The sequence below is a fragment of the Aphis gossypii genome, chromosome 1 (assembly GCF_020184175.1).
Source record: "Aphis gossypii isolate Hap1 chromosome 1, ASM2018417v2, whole genome shotgun sequence".
Taxonomy (NCBI): Eukaryota; Metazoa; Arthropoda; class Insecta; order Hemiptera; family Aphididae; genus Aphis; species Aphis gossypii.
In genome coordinates this window covers 62,399,251-62,419,700 of record NC_065530.1, presented here as the reverse complement: position 1 = coordinate 62,419,700, position 20,450 = coordinate 62,399,251, and the positions used below count along the sequence as shown (strand labels likewise).

General features: G+C 27.5%; 2 protein-coding genes and 1 long non-coding RNA gene across 3 annotated transcripts; all 3 read left to right on the top strand.

Annotated features, from left to right (window-relative positions):
* Positions 1-1,391: 1,391 nt before the first annotated feature.
* On the top strand, positions 1,392-1,939 carry LOC126549456 (uncharacterized). Its single transcript, XR_007603559.1, has 3 exons — positions 1,392-1,486; positions 1,559-1,754; positions 1,904-1,939. It is a non-coding gene; the product is annotated as an uncharacterized LOC126549456 (long non-coding RNA).
* A 334-nt stretch (positions 1,940-2,273) lies between these two features.
* LOC126552747 (uncharacterized) lies at positions 2,274-3,697 on the top strand. Its single transcript, XM_050207654.1, has 4 exons — positions 2,274-2,650; positions 2,747-3,132; positions 3,217-3,476; positions 3,560-3,697. Exons 1-4 carry the CDS (start codon positions 2,406-2,408, stop codon positions 3,695-3,697), a joined length of 1,029 nt encoding a protein of 342 aa, XP_050063611.1. The 5' UTR covers positions 2,274-2,405.
* A 340-nt stretch (positions 3,698-4,037) lies between these two features.
* On the top strand, positions 4,038-20,036 carry LOC114129207 (mitochondrial carrier protein Rim2). The gene is made up of 7 exons (XM_027993860.2): positions 4,038-4,422; positions 4,521-4,814; positions 9,258-9,436; positions 15,843-15,967; positions 16,530-16,752; positions 17,955-18,231; positions 19,251-20,036. The coding sequence occupies exons 1-6, from the start codon at positions 4,370-4,372 to the stop codon at positions 18,200-18,202; spliced, it is 1,122 nt and encodes a 373-aa protein (XP_027849661.2). The 5' UTR covers positions 4,038-4,369; the 3' UTR covers positions 18,203-18,231; positions 19,251-20,036.
* Positions 20,037-20,450: the final 414 nt, after the last annotated feature.

Below are 20,450 nucleotides of genomic sequence, written 5' to 3'. Positions count from 1 at the left end.
TTATATGACGTATTATTCATAAGTTCATAAAATCATAACATTAATTATATAAAACATGTTTTAACTAAATAATAAATAATAATTATTATTAATCAGTATTCAGTACACACTACACACATATATAATATGTAATGTAATACACAATATAAATGCGCAACTAAAAAAACCTAAACACTTTATATTAAGTCGTATTTAAAAATATTACATATTGGCCAATTTTATTTATGCGTATTTTTCAACTTGTTTTAACACCGAGTTTTTCCTTATCTCTAGTCTTCATGTTTTAACCATTAAAGACTATACTGGTTTTAACCACGATTAAAGATAAACTGGTTACACAACTGATATGTAAAATAATACGAATTTGTGGCCCCTTCCGTTGTGTTCAGTATAGGCTCCTAAATGCATGTAGAAATAATGTTTAGCGCTTCTAGCGGAGAATTACAATAACTATCAATTATTGTATATTGACTATTTTACGATTATAGATAATAAAACTATAAGAGTATAAATAGAATATATTATATATGTATAAAATATAAATGTATAAAACTAAAAAAAGGAATTATTAAAAACATTTGTCATTTGTAACTTTGTAAGTTGTAATGCAAAATTTGTTTTTTGTTTATAACTTATAAAGTATAGTACTTGCCTTATACTAGCATTTAAATACTTAAATAGCTTTGTATTTTGAATATTTTGATACTTAATAAATTGACAATGCCTAAGTGCTGTGTATATTTATGTGATACAAAATATAATGAGTCTTTATTTAGTGTTCCCAAGTACTTAAAAAGAGAATGGGAAAAAGCCCTAAATATGGAATTAAAAGAAAAATCTAAAGTATGTAGGAAACATTTTAACCCGCAGGATATTATTTCAACATGGGAATCAGGGACGGGTTTGAGTAAATATTCTGTAAGTACCTACATTTATGAACTTAGAAAAACAGTGAAAGTTTAATAGTCATAAGTTTTAGCTTTTTATAGAATCTACCTTACAGATATTTTTTTAAAAGTAAAAGTAAAAATTACCTAGTTAAAATTAAAAATTAATTTTATTTATTTAAATTATTTTTTTTTATGTTAATTATATTTTAGATTTGTTTAAAAAGACCTAAACTTAAAACCGGAACAATACCTGTACAAACAAAGTCTTTCAGCACACCATTTGATGATAAATTAGTATTAGACAACAATAATCTAAAGCATGATCATAATTATTTTAAATTAACATTAACTGACGCTCCAGACGAAAATGATATTACTAAGAACACACATATAGTTAAAACAAAAAAGGTTTATTATTGACTTTTTATTCATATTTATGCTTAAGATATTTGTATATTTTTAAAGATAGAAAATATGATTTTAATAGTTTTTTCTTTTTACAGACTGACATTACTAATTATGAAGGTGAAGATGATCAAGGCATTCGGGATATTTCTGATCTAGAATATTTTAAATTCGAACATGAGGTGACTCAGGTAACTAAATATTATTAAACATGGAATAAAAGCTAGATAGGTACCTATTAATTAAACATAATATTTATGTAGATGGAAGTTGAAGTCAGTAATGTTTTGACATTGTTTAAAGAAGTTATTGAAAATCTATCAGCAATAACTATTCCACATAATTGGTGTTCTGATATAACTGTACATGGAAAAAAACAAATACTTTCATTTTATAAACTTTGTCCCTATGGAATAACCTACAGCCGTTCAATTGAAAAACAATTAGTTATTACTGAAGGTAAAAAATATATAGTTGTATAATATACCTACATAAAAGTATAAAAGCACAATTATATCTTAAAACAACTTTAAATTTACAAATTTAAATGTTTGTACTATTGAGTATATAAAAGTCCAATTTATAGCTGTCAAAATATTGCATTACAGATTCTGATTTGGTTTATCATTTGTATGGAGAGATATTTGATATGTCTAAAATTTTGAACACAATAGTGCCAAAATATGTTGATGATATTAATTATATTTTGAATACATTTGATAAATTAAAAGTGTGTCAAGGTCTGCCTAATAACAATGGATATGATTTGATTAAAACTACATTTGGACCAAATAAATTCGTAGAATCTTTTGGACGCATTCAACATGCAAATTGTGCTAAAATTATTTCTGAAGAAAAACCTGGGTACCTATCTATTATTATATTATCTTTCAAATTTTAATTTTTAAGTATACTTAATTTATAGTTATTTTTTTTATTAAAATTTATCAAATTCATTCCTACTATAGTGAAATATGCAATTGGTGTAAGAAGCTGTATAGTAGCATAAAAGCCAAACTTTTGAGAATAAAAAATGAAAAATGTGTCAATAGTTTTTATTCTCCCAAAAAACAAAAACGCATTCAACATTTGCAATCCATTAAAAAAAATATGAAAAAAAAAACTTTAAGAGTTAAATTAGAAATTAAACGATTGAAGAATACTTTAAGTGAAGTACAGAATCAAATGAAAAATTGTTCAGATACAACTATTCAACAATCATTGGAATCTGCTGGTATAAATACCAACCAATCCAATTTAATAAAAGAAATATTTGCAGCAGCTAAAGTGAAAAATCCAAAAGGGCGAAGATATAGTGAAAACTGGATGATGTTGTGTCTATTATTCCAAATTAGGTAAATAAATTTTCTTTATTTACCTACCATATTTTAGTTATTTGTTAAATATTCATGATCTTTCATTTTTCCCTATCATTAATTTTATTAATGTAGATCACCAAGTGGATACAAGTTTTTAAAGGATCAAAACATATTACCATTTCCTTGTATCAATACAATAAGAAAACATTTACTAGCTATGAAAATTGGTTGTGGTTTTGATATAAATTTTTTCAAGCTATTTAAAAAGAAGTTTTCTGGGAAAACAGAGTACCAGAAAAAAGGAATTATAATTTTAGATGAAATTTTCTTAAGAACGAGTATAGCTGTTAATAGTAGAACTTTAACTTATGCTGGTTTAGAAGACTTTGGAGATAACATAGACATAAAAACCAAAGGAACAGATAAAGCTGATCATGGACTAGTCCTGATGTGGCAAAGCTTAGCAGAAAATTTTACACAACCAATAGCAGCTTTTGCATCAAAAGGACCAGTCAAAGGTGAAATACATTTCTTAATCCAAATATTATATAAATCTATTATATCTATATGCATCATATTCCATAAAAAACATTCTATTATAGGAATTGATTTAGCAAAGTTAGTCATAAAGGCTATATTGTTACTTGAGGATGCAGGTGGCCATGTAGTTGGACTGACAAGTGATGGAGCCAGTACAAACCGATCAATGTGGAAAGAATTAGGGGTATGTCCGGAAATTGAAGGATTTAAAAATTATTTTGAAAATCCTTATGACAACGATCGTAAAGTTTTTGTCTTTTCTGATGTACCTCATTTGATGAAAACTATAAGAAACCGTTTACATTCAAATAAACAGTTAAGGGTAAGTGTTCTAACTGAATGAAAATATTATAAACTTCCTAAAAAATAAATATTAAGTTATAAGTACCTTATTTTTTTGTACAGATTAATTCTTCAAAACAATACATTAAATGGAGTGATTACTATAATTTGTACTTGAATGAAGCTACTTCACTTTTGAAAGTGTGTCCAAAATTGACAAAGCATCATTTTGAACTTAATAACTTCACTATATATCTTTAACCGTGGTTTTAACCTTAGATTACATTATCAATTGTTTTTGTTTTTTCCGTAATGTGATAAGTACGTTGACCTGATAATGATTAAATTTAAAACAAAATAATTTCGCACCATAATGTACTATGACTTTTAGGAAATGATTCCAAAAATCTTTCAGAATGAATTAATTCATTTTTTCAAATTTCGAACAGGAAATAAATAGATATAAAATGGGAAATTGAGGAGATTTTAAATTTTTCTTTATGGTCATACTGGTCATACGTAACAGCTGAGTGCTGACAACGTCCGTCTTTGCTGTACGGACACTTGATAGGGCATCTCGCATCTGTAGCGCCGCACCGCGCACATTATTATTATTAAAAACTTGGATATTACACGCTGACATGCTGTACGCCTGTACACTGTACAGTCTACATAGTATGTTAGTCGTTTCTCCGCTTTTAGTCGTCTCTCATCTGCTCTGCTGAACGTGCGCCGATCCTATGCTTATTGAAGCAGTACTCAGTTAATCGTATTGTCGGCGTCCATTGATTTATTTTCATTTAAATCCGCGTGTGTAAAAACAACTAAATAAACGACTAGGTAGATTTTAAATGCAATTTAACTCCTTTTTGATTTACTTTAACGTCAGTGACCGATGCGTTTAAATTTAATGTCGGTTTAAGTGAAGTCAGTATGTCACAGACGCAGTACTCTCGTGACACGGTCATACACCTCGTATCTGGAGGGTAATAATTAAAATCTTTTTAAACCACTTTTCCAAGTCGTCATTATTCATGCAATGACTGTGATGTGATTTTTATTATTTCGATATTTATTATTCCAGTTTGGCTGGTACGACTGGTGCTGTGGTTACATGCCCATTAGAAGTGGTCAAGACTCGATTGCAATCATCTTCCAGCTTTGGCGCTACACGTTATGATTATGTGCCTAGAATTGCATCTGAAGACAGTGGCGGTAGTCGCATGACATGTAAGACAATCTCGTCGTTGCAGCGACGACGATATAACACCTTAAGCAGTGCTGGTGGCCGACACTCCAGCACACAAATACTAACATTTTCTCAATGTGGTGTAGGCAGCCAGACAACTAAATCAATGGGGCTCTTGCAATGTCTCAGGTAAGAATTTTGAATCTATTTGTTCAATGCTATCATTTTTCAATTACCTAATCTTAAGCCATATTTATCATTGTAGTCTTTCACTCAATGAAGGAATAATTAATTCCACATGTAGGTATAAATTTAATTTTGAAATTGAGCACCTATAATATAATGTAGGTAGTTAGTAGTTTACTGTTTATTTTTCTGATAAGAACAAATGATAAACAATGTACATATGTGTTTATAACATTTTTTTAAACTTCAACATAGGGAGTATTGATAAATGAACTATTCTCAATTAAAGTACCTATTCGCTACAGTATATATTTTTTAATTAATATATTAGAAGTACTTAGCTATAGTATTTTACCTATATTATACTTGGTAGTTAGCTCTACATAATTTTTGTATTCTACAAAACTAATTTCATATACAATTTCAACAATTGGAGTACAAAGAACTTAAATTGTTTTGTTTACAATCTTTAAAATGCAATAAATTAAATTTCTTTTTTTTAACTCGTAACACATTGAAGGCTAAAATAATTTTAAATTTATGTCAACTATGAACTTAAATTCTTAAGTCTACAAATTCTTGTACATTTGATGAAAACTATAGTTCTCTATAACTTTGTCTATACTATTGAGTATTATTAGTATTGATAATTTTTAAATAATCCTAGTGATATAAAAATAAAAATATAGTATATATTACTATAATATGTTACTATATAATAAAATATAGTTCTAAATAAATACTTTTTTTATTACAATTGTGTTTAAAAAAAAAAAAAAAATAAGAAACACTGACCATAAGTGACAGTAATAGGTAGTATGGATGATTTTCATACCTATTCCTAACATATGTCATCAAAACTTGTTTTTCCTTAGTCTTATTTTATATTAACATTGAACAATGAATATTATTTCAATCTATAGTTGTAAACTTAGTTTATTATTCATTTTAGAAAATAAATATTATTTAAAATAAAATACAATTGGTAACTGATAAGTAGGTAGGTATGTAATTAAATTTACAATCTGAATATAATTTTTAAGTTTTATAAAAGCTGATAAGCAATTGCTAATGCACATATTATTATTACCCATAATATTTCCTAATAAACATTTTGAAATTTAGTTTCAAAATAATAAGTCTAAAAAGAAAATAATTTGATATATCAATTATATTCAATCTGATATTCAATTATAATTATTATTGTCCATAATTCATATCGTTAACATTAACAAAACATGATAACATTATGTTTTTAATTAATCAACTATTTTATAATACTAGATGCTATTTTAACAAAATGTTGGTGACATTTCCAAGTCAAGAACTAACAAGAAATTTTAACTTGCATACTGCACAGAAGAGCATATTTAAAAAGTTGTCGTTGTTCATTCAAATTTTGAAAAAAGTTCCAATATTGTTTGACGTTTATCTGTGGACCAAGTCCAATTAACATGGCTTTACCTTCTGTGAGCCAATAGATTTCATATTATGAGTGCCAAACTCATCAAATCTAAAAAAAAACAACATGCATTCTTGGTTGACATTACTTTTAATACTTACCAATATTAGAGATAACACTTATTATTTAGTTACTTATTCATACTATCCGAGTGTGATTATTATTGGTTTAGTCAATGATAAAACTACTAATCAGTATATAATCCTTATAATATATTATTATAATTAATATGTTCCTATGTGTATTAGTGTAATGATGTATTTAATAAAAATAATAGTTTTATAATCATGAAAAGTATTTATCAATGTTTAAAATCAGAACTTATATTTTTATCGAAGTACATTCAGACATGATTTTACTTTCATTGATTAATAGGTAAATAGGTAAATGGATAAGTACAATCAACAGATTTGAAACTAGGGTTATTTAATTAATTAATAATATTATTTATATAAAATTTCAGCTCAAAAGACCAATATAAAAAATATAAGTATAATATAATATAAAAAAAAAAAACTTGTAGTTATTAATCTATATAATTATTAGCCTTGACCAATGGTTATGTATCAGTTACAATTATATACTTTTCTAATAAAAACTAATGACATATTTTAATACTTTTTCCGAGTAAACTTTTTTTTTTTAATTTTTGGCGATTACTTGAATCTTATAAGTTATATGTTTTTCTTAGAACAATGTACATTCAACGTTCTTGTTTTTGAATGACGTACATTTTGATAGAATAACATTGTTATGTTTGATTATAATTGAATTAATAATAGGTAATAATTAAATAGAAAATTAATATGTTGAATCCATAGTTGAACTGTATGTAAACGTTGGTTATTTTACGAAATAACACGTGACTTTTTCTTATGCTAAACGTTGAATTTAACACCAACAAAAATTAATTTATTTGTACCACGATTGAGAAACACAATATACCCACAAAATAATATCGATGTAAATACTAAATTATACTTTCAGCGGTTAAACTCTTCTCGCACGTACGCCAGTCGTCAGATAGCCCCTGTAGTCGGGTTCCTCAGTCTCCGTGGCCAGTGCAAACGGCAGACGTGAGGGAATAATAAATAATATCGTACAGCACTACAGCATGTGTTTATTGCGTAGTACGACGACGCTATCCTATGTCTGCTATATAACACTATAATATAGTATATATTATTATTTTTTATAAATTTATACCAACGGAGTAACAACCGGTTGTCCTTCGGATATCAGCCGTGACCTTTATTAGATAGGCAGATAATATATTTTTTCTTTTATCTTCGACTGGCCGCCTATTATTGTACCTGTAAATGGGATTTCGGTTTCTGCACAACAATATAAACAAAAACAAAAGTTAGTACGCGATGAATAGCACGTAAGCCAAAATTGCAATGGAGAAAGCCCCACTGCTGCTATAAGTTCTTGATATACAAGGACTTATATAATAATTAATAACATAATATTGTAATTTGGCTGGTTGACCGGTAGTAAATCACGATTCACAACGAATTTGTAAGGTTTATTGACATCACCGTGTGTGTGATATTTTTATTTAGAACTCGTCTACAGTCTATACTCTACAGTATATTATTATTTGCGTGATCAGTAATGTTAACTGACCTACAGACTACGATTTTATTGCCTATGGCTTAATGATTTTTATTTTTCTATTTTCTACACATAATATCTCATTGGAAATAGGTATCCCTTTTATGTAATTAATGTTCTATCTCCATATACGAAGTATATTTTCCGTCTATTAAACATTTATTTAGTAAAGTAAAAAAAAATAATTCATTTTAATGTACCTTCCTAATTATGATTATATTATATTATTAAGTAGCGTACTACTTATTTTGTTTCTGCAGGAAGATTGTATAATTAAATAAAGCTCTAAGCCACTGGTTATTAGTTACTAATAAATATTAAATCATTAAACATTTTATTATCATAATTATATGTAATGGTATTGAAGTATCCACAACTAGTATTAAGTATTAACACGCATAATTATAATTCACGTTTTATTACTCTAAATAATGTTGATAATAGATACCTACATCGTAACTTAATTCACAGATTCAAGTTATAATAAAATACATGTGTTAAATTATTATTTGAAAATTTTAAATATTATCAATTATTAATATGTGTTAAATGAATAACAAAGTATATTTATTTAAATTAATTAAATTGTTATTTGCGTATTAACATGTTAGTGAAAAATGTATTTATTCTCATATAATTAATTTATTATTGATAATCAAGATAAATAAATAAATCAACTTCATAATAGTTCAGATTATCTATGCACTAATACATTCAATTAAATTAAAATTATAATATGTTTTTATCTTTGTATTATGTTTGTGTAATATATTTATATATACACCTATAAATAAACATATCAAAAATAGTGATAATTTATTTTACATTTAGATTCAAATTATTTAATATTATAGTTAGATGATTAATAGATATAAAAAAAAATACAATTTTGTAGTTCACGTTTGCCTAATTAAATATCTAATCTCAACTCTATAAGCATGTTTGCATAATTCATTAGTTAAACAAAATGTCGATAATTTAACTGTAATTTTGCTACTGTGAAGTGCTAGATTTTTCATCCAAACTTATCTTTCAGTTATTATAATATATAATAGTATTAACTATATACTATATATTAACTTCTAAGTACTATAATATACATTATATTAAAATATTAAAGAATAAATTAAATGCGCATGTAGCAGAGTTCTAAGTGTTTAGTTGTTGGTGTTGTTCCCAAGTGTACCTACTATGCACTATGTACATAGTAAAAATAAAATTTTCCTATATTTTTTATTGACTTGTTTACAAGTTTCGGAGTTACTTGCTTAGTGCCCAATGGTAAACAACAATTAATTATTCGCCATTAAAATACATTCGTTTTTACTTCGTTATTTATCCAGTTGGCATTTTTCTATCTTTTTTAGGCACATAGTAAAAACCGAAGGCCCCAAGGCTCTGTTCAAAGGACTGGTGCCCAACATCGTGGGCGTCGCTCCGTCCAGAGCCATATATTTCGGGGCCTATGCACAATCCAAAAAGTTTTTCAACACCGTACTTAACCCGGACACACCGATGGTACATGTATTATCGGCGTCTTTTGCAGGTAATAATCTTTTTTGTTTGTGATGTATTAAAAATATGTTCGGAAAAAAATATAAATAACAATTTAAACCAGTTGTCGGATTAAACAAAAATAACTGAACTATACTTTTGACTATGTGGGAATAAATTATTTTATATTTTACGCAGTAATAAATTTAAATTATTCAGTTTTTACTGTTTTTTTTATTAAGTATATTATACAATTATGGAACCACCTTATAAAATGATCCCAACCCACTACCCAGCCTAGCTTATTGTTTACTCACTGTTTGTCATACCTATATTGGCTATATCATACATTTTTGTATCTACCTGAAAATGGAATACAATCTTTCATTACTCTATGTGACTACTTGTCTACATTCCTTATGCGAACATGCATTCTCTATACAAATATTGGCAAGATTTTTTTGTGTCTTATTTTTTCAAAACAACTAATAATAGTATATTTAGTTCTACTTTTAATAAGTAAAATAAAGTAGTACTTTTAATGTTTGTTATTATAATATAATTGTATGATTATTTTAACAAAATATTTATGTTTAAAAACATACTTTATTAAAAATTATATAAATTGATATGAAAATATATAATTTTCAATACGTATACATTATAAAATATTCATAACATTATATAGGTAATATTTTTATCTTTTAAAATCAATAGTTTTTATTTATTTTAACTGCTGAGTTCTATTGTCTATGAACATTTTAAACTAAATTAAATTAATTAAAAAAAATTGAAAACTTAGTTTAATACTGATAAAGAAAAAAATTAAATGTATGTTCATTGGGTACTATAATCATTTATCAAATATTTACGTGTCATTAATGTATTCCTGCTTTTCTTTGATGATTAATTTATATTGTTTTTTTTAATTTGCGTTGTAGATTATATTTATAATTAAATTAATAACAATTCGATTTGTTTTTTAGTAGACATTTTGGAACAAATAAAAGTACACTTGTTTACATATTTGATATATTATTATAAATTGTTATGAACGTTGAACCATATAATTATTATTACAATTTGTCAACAACCGAATAGACAAAAATACCGTGTGGATATGCGCGTTAAGAATCGCCGGTGAAACAAGTTAATCCAGTCGGTTTGCTTTTTTTATTGTACGGACCACGTCGCTCTCGTGGCGTAGGTATATGATATCATACGACGTAGGTACACGATTGATTTCGGTAGATTTGTTGAAAAACCGTTGTCTGTAATTGTTTTGTGAGCTCTTCGCGGTCCGATGATCACGACGACACGATCGCGTAGATCTATAGATTTTTGGCCACGGGCGGCGTTTTCGTTTACCGACGGCGAAAACGATTATTTTCTATTGTCGCGATTTGATGATATCGACGGACGCGACGGTTGCGTAACGAAAAATCGCGCGCTATACGAAACAGAGCCCCCCCGTCGGGACGGTCGATCGGTTTTTCGAATATTGTCGCAGGTCTCGCGCGCGTCATCCGTTTTTACCGTACGCGAACGGATCGATGGCGGCGTGAGCTGCTATCGAAATAATTAAAAAAAAAAAAAAAATAATAAAAAATCATATGTTCTATGTTTTGTTTATTTTTTTCAAACGCGACGACGGTGGCGTTTGGCCTCGTTTCCTCCGTCCGTGTGTTGTTGTTGTTGTGGTAATGTTGTTATTGTCGTGCGGCGCGTTACGGTGCGTGCGCGCGCATCGTTTATCGTATGGTAGTTTCGGGCGGCCGCGGCGGTGGTCGTCATCCCCGCGTCCCGCCTCGCCGCCGCAAAGTCGTTTACCCGCCTCGTCCTCGAACCCGCGCCGCGGACCGGTGAGAGAGTATCGTATTTTTATAATAAATTTTTTCCGCGTAAATAAAAACGTACACGTTACTTTTATCACGTAGGCCGCGCGCGAGTTACTGCATCACGTCGCGTACTCCGTGTTGTCGGTGTTTCGGTATGAAATTTCCGCCCCACCGCGCCGCCCGCGACGGTCACCGACGGCGATGCAGTCGGTCGGCGGGCGGGACGAGTCGAACGCCTCGCGAGATTTCCTTTACTATAAACGCATTTATTTATTTATTTATTTATTTACTAACTATTATTCAATATTTTTTATGGACGTATTTTTAACGTGTTCCGCGGGACGTAGCTCGTGGGCACGTGCCGATCGTGTTTTCGGCTTTATATTGCGCGCGCTGCACAACGGCGTGTGGATGATAATAATATTGGTTGTTGTGCGAATTATTTACGATTATATAGAAGGTGTCTATTTTGTTTCGCACGGCTCGTCGGATGTTTAAAATCGTTTGCTTGTGCAGACCACTAGTCACCGTTTTGTTGCATTTATACGTCTGTACGGCTGACAGACTGCCAACAAAATCACTGCGTTTACAATGATGTTAGTGTACTCGGTGAATCATCGCGAGAGTACGATTTCCAACAGCCGTGTGCCTATTTGAAAAAAATATTTTAAAAACAGTTAAAACCCGTTTTGGTAGCATATTATAATATAATATTAGGTACAATGTGCCTAATTTACATGTTACAACGTGTATTGTGGTCCTATAATGCTGCATACGGTTTGGATCGGTTTTCAATCGTTACGTAATTTTCTGCCTGTAGTAAAAATGTTTATTATAATACGTGCATTTTAATATAACTACACAATACTGGACATTTTCCTCCAATATTAGATTACATAAATACGTTTATTATTGGTAAAAAAAATGTGATATACAATCTGAACAAAAAGATAGATTTTCGTAAGTTATATAATAGTTTGTACAATAATATTAATATAATAATATGAAATTATTATAATGAGCACTTGTAAGCGTGTTGCGGCTAAAACGGCTTCATATAAACTATTAAAATATCTATTATTTTTGTTTGAATTATTTTAAGAATATAACGATTACTGCAGTTGTTACCAACCTGTCAAAAACCTAATTATAAATTATAATACCGAGAATGATAAAAGATGAATAATAATAAATTCGATACTCTAACAATAAGTATTAATAATTTATTGTAGTCATGTTCTTTTGTCGCTGTGGAATTGTGTTGGTATGACTGTTCATTTTTATTATAAAAAAACTACGGATTTTGTCAAATTATGGATGTGAATGGGTTGTTATACACTTTTACGTATGACATAATTTGTTTAGACTACTATAATAGTTTTTGTTAAAAGATACATTCGAAACATCGTGCTTATATTTAAATTTTGTTTTTTTTTTTTTAATTTATTTTTTTTTACAATTTATACATAATTCGAAATGAATTTAATTTATATAATTCCTGGCCAGTTATTATAATTGTCTGATTTATTATAATGAATTATAACCTTAAAATTTTTAAACTTACAAAAAGTATAAACTTACATAAAAATATATGTTTGTTATAGTATATTATAGTTTATACTATATACCGTACTTTCATCGGTGTTTTTTGAAATTAACTAGGTATTTATTAAAATTGAATAAAATTGTTGTCAAATGTTTTTATTTTTCTTCTTAGCAGTCATTTTTTAGTTTCATATCAAAATTTTTAAATAAGTCAAGGAATTAAGATAATGTATTATCTAATATGTATCACAGTTCACTTGTATTTACTTTCGTGTTTTGTTGATAACTGTATTGCGATTTTTATTAATTACTCTAGGTAATAAATAATAATAAATGAAATCATGATTTTATTATTGGCATTTACCTTCATGTAGAGAAATTTTATGATAAAATTATCATATTATCTTTCTTTAAATAGTTGAAATATTGAAAAATATATTATTCATCATCATTAATGTAACACGTTAAAATATGTTCTTTTATAGAACGAAATTATTAGTAAACAAATTAAATAAAAGCATGACTATGATGAAATGTGATATTATATTACTGCGCAGAAAATAAAACCAATATTTAATGCTCAATACTTAAAATATTATACATTATATAATAAATTAAGTTGGGCACAAATTTCTATAATGATAGATGTCAATTGCATAATTTTAAGTTGAAGACAGTTTAAGCGTTGTAAACAATAATAAAAATTATCTTATAACTAAGTATTTAAACGTGTTATGGACTTTTTAAAATTTACAAACAAACTACAAATTTAAAATGCTTATAATTTGCTTCAAAAATAAATATCAAAACTGACTTTTCGAGGTGTGCTAGATAATAATCATACCTCTGTCTTGCCTTTAAATTATATGATAAGCTGTTTACTTCTATTTATTATTTAATGAAGTAAAACAGATTTTTCTTGACATAAAATTAGGCATGTTATGCATTATACCAAGATGGAGTTAATATATGCCAGTATTATAACGTTCTATAATGTTTATTGTAAATTGTAATAAATTAATGTATATTCAAATATACTTTTTGTACATCAAATATGAATTTTAAATGTTGTAAGAGGGGAAACTATTTTTATTTTTTCACGAGTTGGTTAATAATAATTTTTTTACAGTCATTAATGAATATTAGATTTTAATGGTCTAAATACTTCAGAAATAATTACTATCTTCTATTACTGTTAAACATTTTTTTATTATACTCAATAAATATCGTTAAAATATTTAGACTATCGTGATAATAATTTTGTATAGATAACTTTAAAAAGGGTTTTTTCAAATTATAACAAAATTATCCTGAAGACATTGTTAAGTGATTAAACTTAACATAATTGTATCCCATTATTAAGTTATAATTTTTTGATCCCGAGGCTGGGCTATTTATTGCATTATGTACACAGCGTTTTTTACTGTATTAGTTGTACGAAGCGTAGGTATCCGTCTGTGTATTTCGTAGCATAATTAATTATATATGCAATTGAGGTACAAACGCGAAATTTTTTGTCACTGTTATAGTCAATCTCAGTTTAAAAAAATGTGTAATTAAGAGTTATCGTTTTTATTACTTCGGCATAATGACTATTGGATCAAACTGAAAACACGGGTTATAACCGGGACTATACATGGTGTTTTCGGATGCGTTTCGCAATGTCGTGCGTATTCCGTAGCGTAATCTGTCCCTACAGAATGGATGTCCATACTACTATATAGTAGTGATGAAAAACGCCAATTATAATATATAATTGTATATATTATATAGGCAACGAAATTCGTTAATGGATACGCCTCATATAGCTGATAAAGTAAAAATCGTGGAGTACGATACATGACGGAAACACGGTTTATGATCAAATCTTAGTTTTGGTTTAAATTAAGTAATTCAATATCAAGTCTTTAAAAAATATTTATATAGGAATTATTATATAAAACGCAGCTCCTTTTAATTATTTTCACTTGCAAGATTACATTTTATTTGAATTAAATAAACGGTTTTAGATTAGAGCTATGTCTTACTTATGCATTTTGGTGCATCCAGGTAAAACGCATTAAAAACAAATTACATAATTTTTAATATTGTTGATGTCATACTAATACAGAATAGATTTAATGACGACACTAGTGCTTTGACCTGTTCTGGTCGATTTAACGTCCCATCAAAATATAGTATGTGTGATTGTTGCATGCGTTTGCATAGTTTTTTTTAAATATTTGAAAAATTCAATAGTTTATATTTTAAAACTAAATCTACATATAGGTACACTATAATTTAATACGTAGCCTTGTTTTATTGCTTTTGAATATATAATGTTTTAACCTCCAAAAATAAAGATAAAATTTAGACACAAACCTATTGTTTTATTAAAACTGTTATAGTATTGCTACCGTATTGAAGATATCTTTAATACAGAATTATTTTTGTTATTGTGATTCTTAAAGTTCAGCTTTCAATAAATATAGCTATCTACGTAATCGATTAATCATATAATATTGAGTATAACGATAAAAATATACTTATATACTTCAAAATAGAAGCTTGAGAGTAAATATTGTTTTATTATACGTTTGTCTGGCTCATGACCATAGATAAATAAGTGTTATTGAGAAATTGCATTTCCTTGGCTACTATGCAAAATCCCGTTTTTGTGTGGACATTCGAGGTTAATCATTTGATGTCAAATGTATTCAAGTATCTGTTATTCCATTAAGAATAAGATCCTTATATTTCATAATATTTTAATATTTATTATTTATTATTTCAATTTATACACATTAAAAAATATTATATTATACTCTGTCTAACAAGATAAGAGGCCAGTTATAACTAATAAGCATTCCCTCTCAAGTACTATCAGGACCGATTCCATATGCTAGATAATATCGCGTGGAGAGATACATAAAAGAAAGATTTTTTTCTATCTCCGGTTTGTTCTATCGCTGGATAGAGTATGAGTATATAGTTAGTCGTTTATAGAATTAGTTAAAGTAGTCACGTTAATTTTTTTAATACTATATTATAATTATTAAATATAGTTTAAGGTTTTAAAATGGTTCTAATTTTTAGGTTTTGCTTCATGTTCAGCAACTAATCCTATTTGGCTGGTCAAAACTAGACTTCAGTTAGACTTGAACAAGAATGGGAAAAGACTCACCGCCGGTCAATGTATCAGAAGGATATATAGGACAGGGGTAAATATTAGCATTCCGCAAACCACCCTTGCTGTTAAAAAGACTCCACACCAGCATCTGTTGTCTCCATCTTACTAACATATAATATACCAAATTTGTGTTCAACAATTTCAATTTTCTGTTATCTTGAATTATAGAAATAAATGACTTATACTTAGTAAGAACATAATCTGTGCTTTAGTTTGTTATTTTAATTCACTTGGGTTTTTCTTACGATGTGTTAATTTTTGAACAAGTTATGAATACGTATGTAAAATATTATGCAATTTAAAAATAGTTACAACTTGATTAAAAATTGAAATACTTAATGTATTAAACCCAAGTGTTAACGTAAATAATGTTCTTACCTACTAGTTTGATAATAGATTATTTATTTCTATTATTAGATTATATAGTTATTATAAAATATTGAAACTATTGCGCTCAAATTGAATACCGTATGTTAGTAAAATTAAGACACCAAATGAGGACGTGAGTCACCCATGACTTTCTTTTAATATAATAAATATTTTTATTATTATTAATATTAATTAAAATAAATTGTTATTATGTATGTGCACAGGGCATAAAAGGTTTCTATAAAGGTATTACAGCTTCGTACTTTGGAATATCCGAAACTGTTGTGCACTTTGTCATCTACGAAGCAATCAAAGCGAGACTGATAGCCGCCCGTGTTGGACTCAATGAGTCTGAAGAAAATACCAAAACCTCCAAAGATTTCCTCGAATTTATGATGGCTGGTGCCATTTCTAAGACTGTTGCTTCGTCTATCGCCTATCCTCATGGTATGTATTAACTATATCTATACCATAGTATAGTTTACAATTCAGAAGCGCCTATCTCTTTTGAAACGCCTATAAAATGATTATCTTTAAAACAAACACCCCAAGTATACTAATACACATTTTCTCAACTATTAATTAACTTATAGGCAGGGGTGGACTGACCGCCACTGGCCTACTGTCCTGTAGGACAGCAGGCCATCGTGTTATGGGGCCCTTCATCAATAAACCCCAAGAGGCCATTATTATTAGACTACAGTAGGTATTCTGGTATTATACATCTAAAACCCTGAACTGCAATTTCTAAATTTGACAATGAGTAGGTAGTTACTATAATTGATATTCCATGATAAATGATAATAATATATTGTACAATTGGACATAGGACATTGGTATAATGTTTTTACAGCTAGTATTATAAATAATATAAATTTAAATTAAACACTATCAAATTATAAATATTGTATTTATAAGGAAAAACTGTAACTGATGTGATTGATTGTATCATGGATTGCATTGATTTTGATATATCCCTTATCAAGTCACAAACTTACAACATTATGTACCGGCATCATTAAAGACCGTTTAATGTCTTATTGTATTTTTTTTAATAATATTTATTGATTAATACTTGATAGTAAATAGTGAATAGTTATTGACATTCATATTAATATTAACTAGTAATTATGAGTGAAAAAAATATAAAAGTGAATTTGAAAAAAGAAAAGAAAATAATAAGAAATTATTAAAGGAATGCAAGAAAAATATTCATGATATTTGCAAGTTTTTACTTAATAAATATATGTAAATAATACAATTTATTATAATACAAAAAATCAATTGTCGCTTCTGGTTTAGATAAATAATTTAGTGTAAACTTTCGTTCACCAAATGAACCAAAATAAGTTAAATATATTTTATTTTATTACTAACAGAAAATACTCATAGTTTAATGATTTTAGATCATTTATAAAATTTACATATACACGACGTATAAATATTTAAATGGTTGTTTTCTTTGTACAAAATACATTATAATCATAAATTCTATTCAATTTTTTTATTACAAGAAAATTATTTGATTAATGCTTAATATTGCTTATCTATAAATATTAAATATAGTATAATCAAATAATTTATAACCTACATAATCTTTGTTAACGTACTAAATAATTAATAGTTTTGTTTTTCATGTGTTTATATAGAGGTCGCTAGGACCAGGCTCCGGGAAGAAGGTACCAAGTATCGAAGCTTCTTCCAGACCTTGTTAACGGTTTACGGCGAGGAGGGCCCAAGGGGGCTATACCGCGGTTTGACCACACAGCTGGTCAGACAAATACCTAACACGGCCATTATGATGGCAACATATGAGGCTGCTGTTTATGTGATGACCACGTATTATAGTCCTAACGAAGCTGTGTTCTATGAGGACACCGATGATCGATACGAGTGATAATATATATTGCCATTGTTAATTATATGGTGAGTTTTAATTTATTAAATTTACAGGTGCTACCCTTGTTTTTTTAATGGAGCAGAATAAAACATTAAAAATAAAAATTTAACACAATAAACAAAAAATACACATTATTTATTACAAACAATTTTAGCTTATAACACGAAATCCGACTAAAATTATTTAAAAGAAATTGTGTAACCTGTTTTTAAAGTCATTGTTATTAATATATAATTCGTTTGTTATGAATAAATACTATTTAGTTTTTATAAAATCAAAAGTATTTGATTGCACAGAAAAAAGTATTTTTATAAAAATTTAACTATCTAATTTGCAGAATACACTATTCCATTCAATTTTATTTGTTAGACGGTTAATAAATACTTATATAATTTGCTGTAATATACAGTAATAATACGTATACAAAATTATGTAATATTAAATTTAATAAATAAGATAATGTGTAAACTGCATAGTGTTTAAAACAAATTTCTGCTTCATAGTTAAGTATTTTTAATCAATATCTGCCTTGCCGTTTAGTTTGTTCACATTCTCACAATGTCTTTACAAGGACATTTTATCCGTGAAATATTATATATAGATATCAAAATTCATACATAATAATCGAGAAATATGACATACAATAACCTTTCCAAAGGAAAACAATACTTGATAGTTATATGTTTAATATCAGAATTTATTAAACGAAACAAATATATCGATTAGGAATCATTTAATATGTAGGTATTATTAGATAACTTTATCACATTGATAATATTATATCAATATATAAATTATTCATTTTCTAATACGACATTTTGATAACCTTTGATTGATCCGGTAATATAATAAGAAGTAACAAAACAATTTTAAATGTCTTGAATGCAAATCTATTAATAGGTAGGTACGATTGAATGACGTCCGTTGCACGTCAAACATTTGATAAAATTGTTTTTGTATAAAGTCAACCGATCGGCCAAACGTAATTTATTAGTTGGCCGCATGTGATATAATATTTTTATATGCCGTTTATTTATTTTTTCAGGTTGAAGATCTCAACGTATCGCAATTTTAGTTATGTTGACATAGTCGCCTACTACCGAAAATTTGCTCCATTTACTATTGAACAATCTCTGCGCACATAAGTCATTGAAGAGCATGAGCCACATTTATTTATTACATGATATATTTATTGTATTCCAACAATTTTTTCTCTTTCATAAGCCTATTTTCTCATCACGTCCCTCTTATATTTGCCTTCCTATTAATTTTCTTTTTTTATATACTTATATTTACAATTTAATTATAATTTATTTGTTAAGCATTTGTTTTTTTAGTTTATAATTTATAAGCTGTCTGTTAGACAATTTAACCATTATTATTATTATTTATTGGCGTTAATTCTATTAAAATTAAAGTCATTATTATTATACTTAGTTAATATTTATAGAACTAGTTTCTCTACATCTACAAGCGAGTTAATCAAAGGTGATCTTAAAATATATACTTTTAATATTGTATATTGTATTTCTACAATATTTTGAGTAGTATGATATTATACTAAACCAAAATAATTATAATTTGAATTGTGCGATTTGTAAGATTTTTTTCGCACTTTATGATAGTATATTGTATGTAATACTCAAAAATAAAGGTTCCAATGTAATGGGTGCAGAGTCTACTAAAAGTAAACATAAATATTACTGTTTGGAGATGTAGTAGTCAAGTAAGAAATGCTGTATCTTATGTGCGTGTAAAACATAGTCTTGTTTTTAGTATAACAACTATTATTTATGTTATCAAAACAAATATATTTGTTTTTATTATTGTATTTTGTTTATGTGACAGTGTAATCTTTTATGAACTTTTGATGTTTGCTTTATTGCCTATATTAAAATTGTTTATAAAGGAAACTAAAAAAGTTGTGTTCTGCTGTATTCTGTTAAACACTTAAACCATTGGGCTTGATCATTAAATAGTATATTGTTTATAAATTTATAATAAATGGTATGCTTAAAAAGTTATTCCTGAAAAATATTATTTTTATATAATATCTAAAAATATGTATTACCTTCTAATTAATCAAAAACACTAAAGATTTGTTTTATCAGGAATGATGTTTATACATGACGGATTAAAACATTTTGATTTCTACATTATGTGATCAGTAATGAGCCCAATTTTAGGTTAATTGTTAATTTAATGATTGTTGTAGAAATTATTAATAATTATGTAATAGTTTGTT

What these genes read in the sequence shown, in the direction of transcription:
- LOC126552747 (XM_050207654.1), top strand. Translation starts at nt 2,406, where the DNA reads ATGAAAAAAAAAACTTTAAGAGTTAAATTAGAAATTAAACGATTGAAG. An exon ending in ATCAAAAGGACCAGTCAAAG is followed by an intron (nt 3,133 to 3,216) that starts GTGAAATACATT and finishes ATTCTATTATAG; the next exon opens with GAATTGATTTAGCAAAGTTA. An exon ending in ATTCAAATAAACAGTTAAGG is followed by an intron (nt 3,477 to 3,559) that starts GTAAGTGTTCTA and finishes TTTTTTGTACAG; the next exon opens with ATTAATTCTTCAAAACAATA.
- LOC114129207 (XM_027993860.2), top strand. Translation starts at nt 4,370, where the DNA reads ATGTCACAGACGCAGTACTCTCGTGACACGGTCATACACCTCGTATCT. An exon ending in ATACACCTCGTATCTGGAGG is followed by an intron (nt 4,423 to 4,520) that starts GTAATAATTAAA and finishes TTATTATTCCAG; the next exon opens with TTTGGCTGGTACGACTGGTG. An exon ending in ATTATCGGCGTCTTTTGCAG is followed by an intron (nt 9,437 to 15,842) that starts GTAATAATCTTT and finishes TCTAATTTTTAG; the next exon opens with GTTTTGCTTCATGTTCAGCA.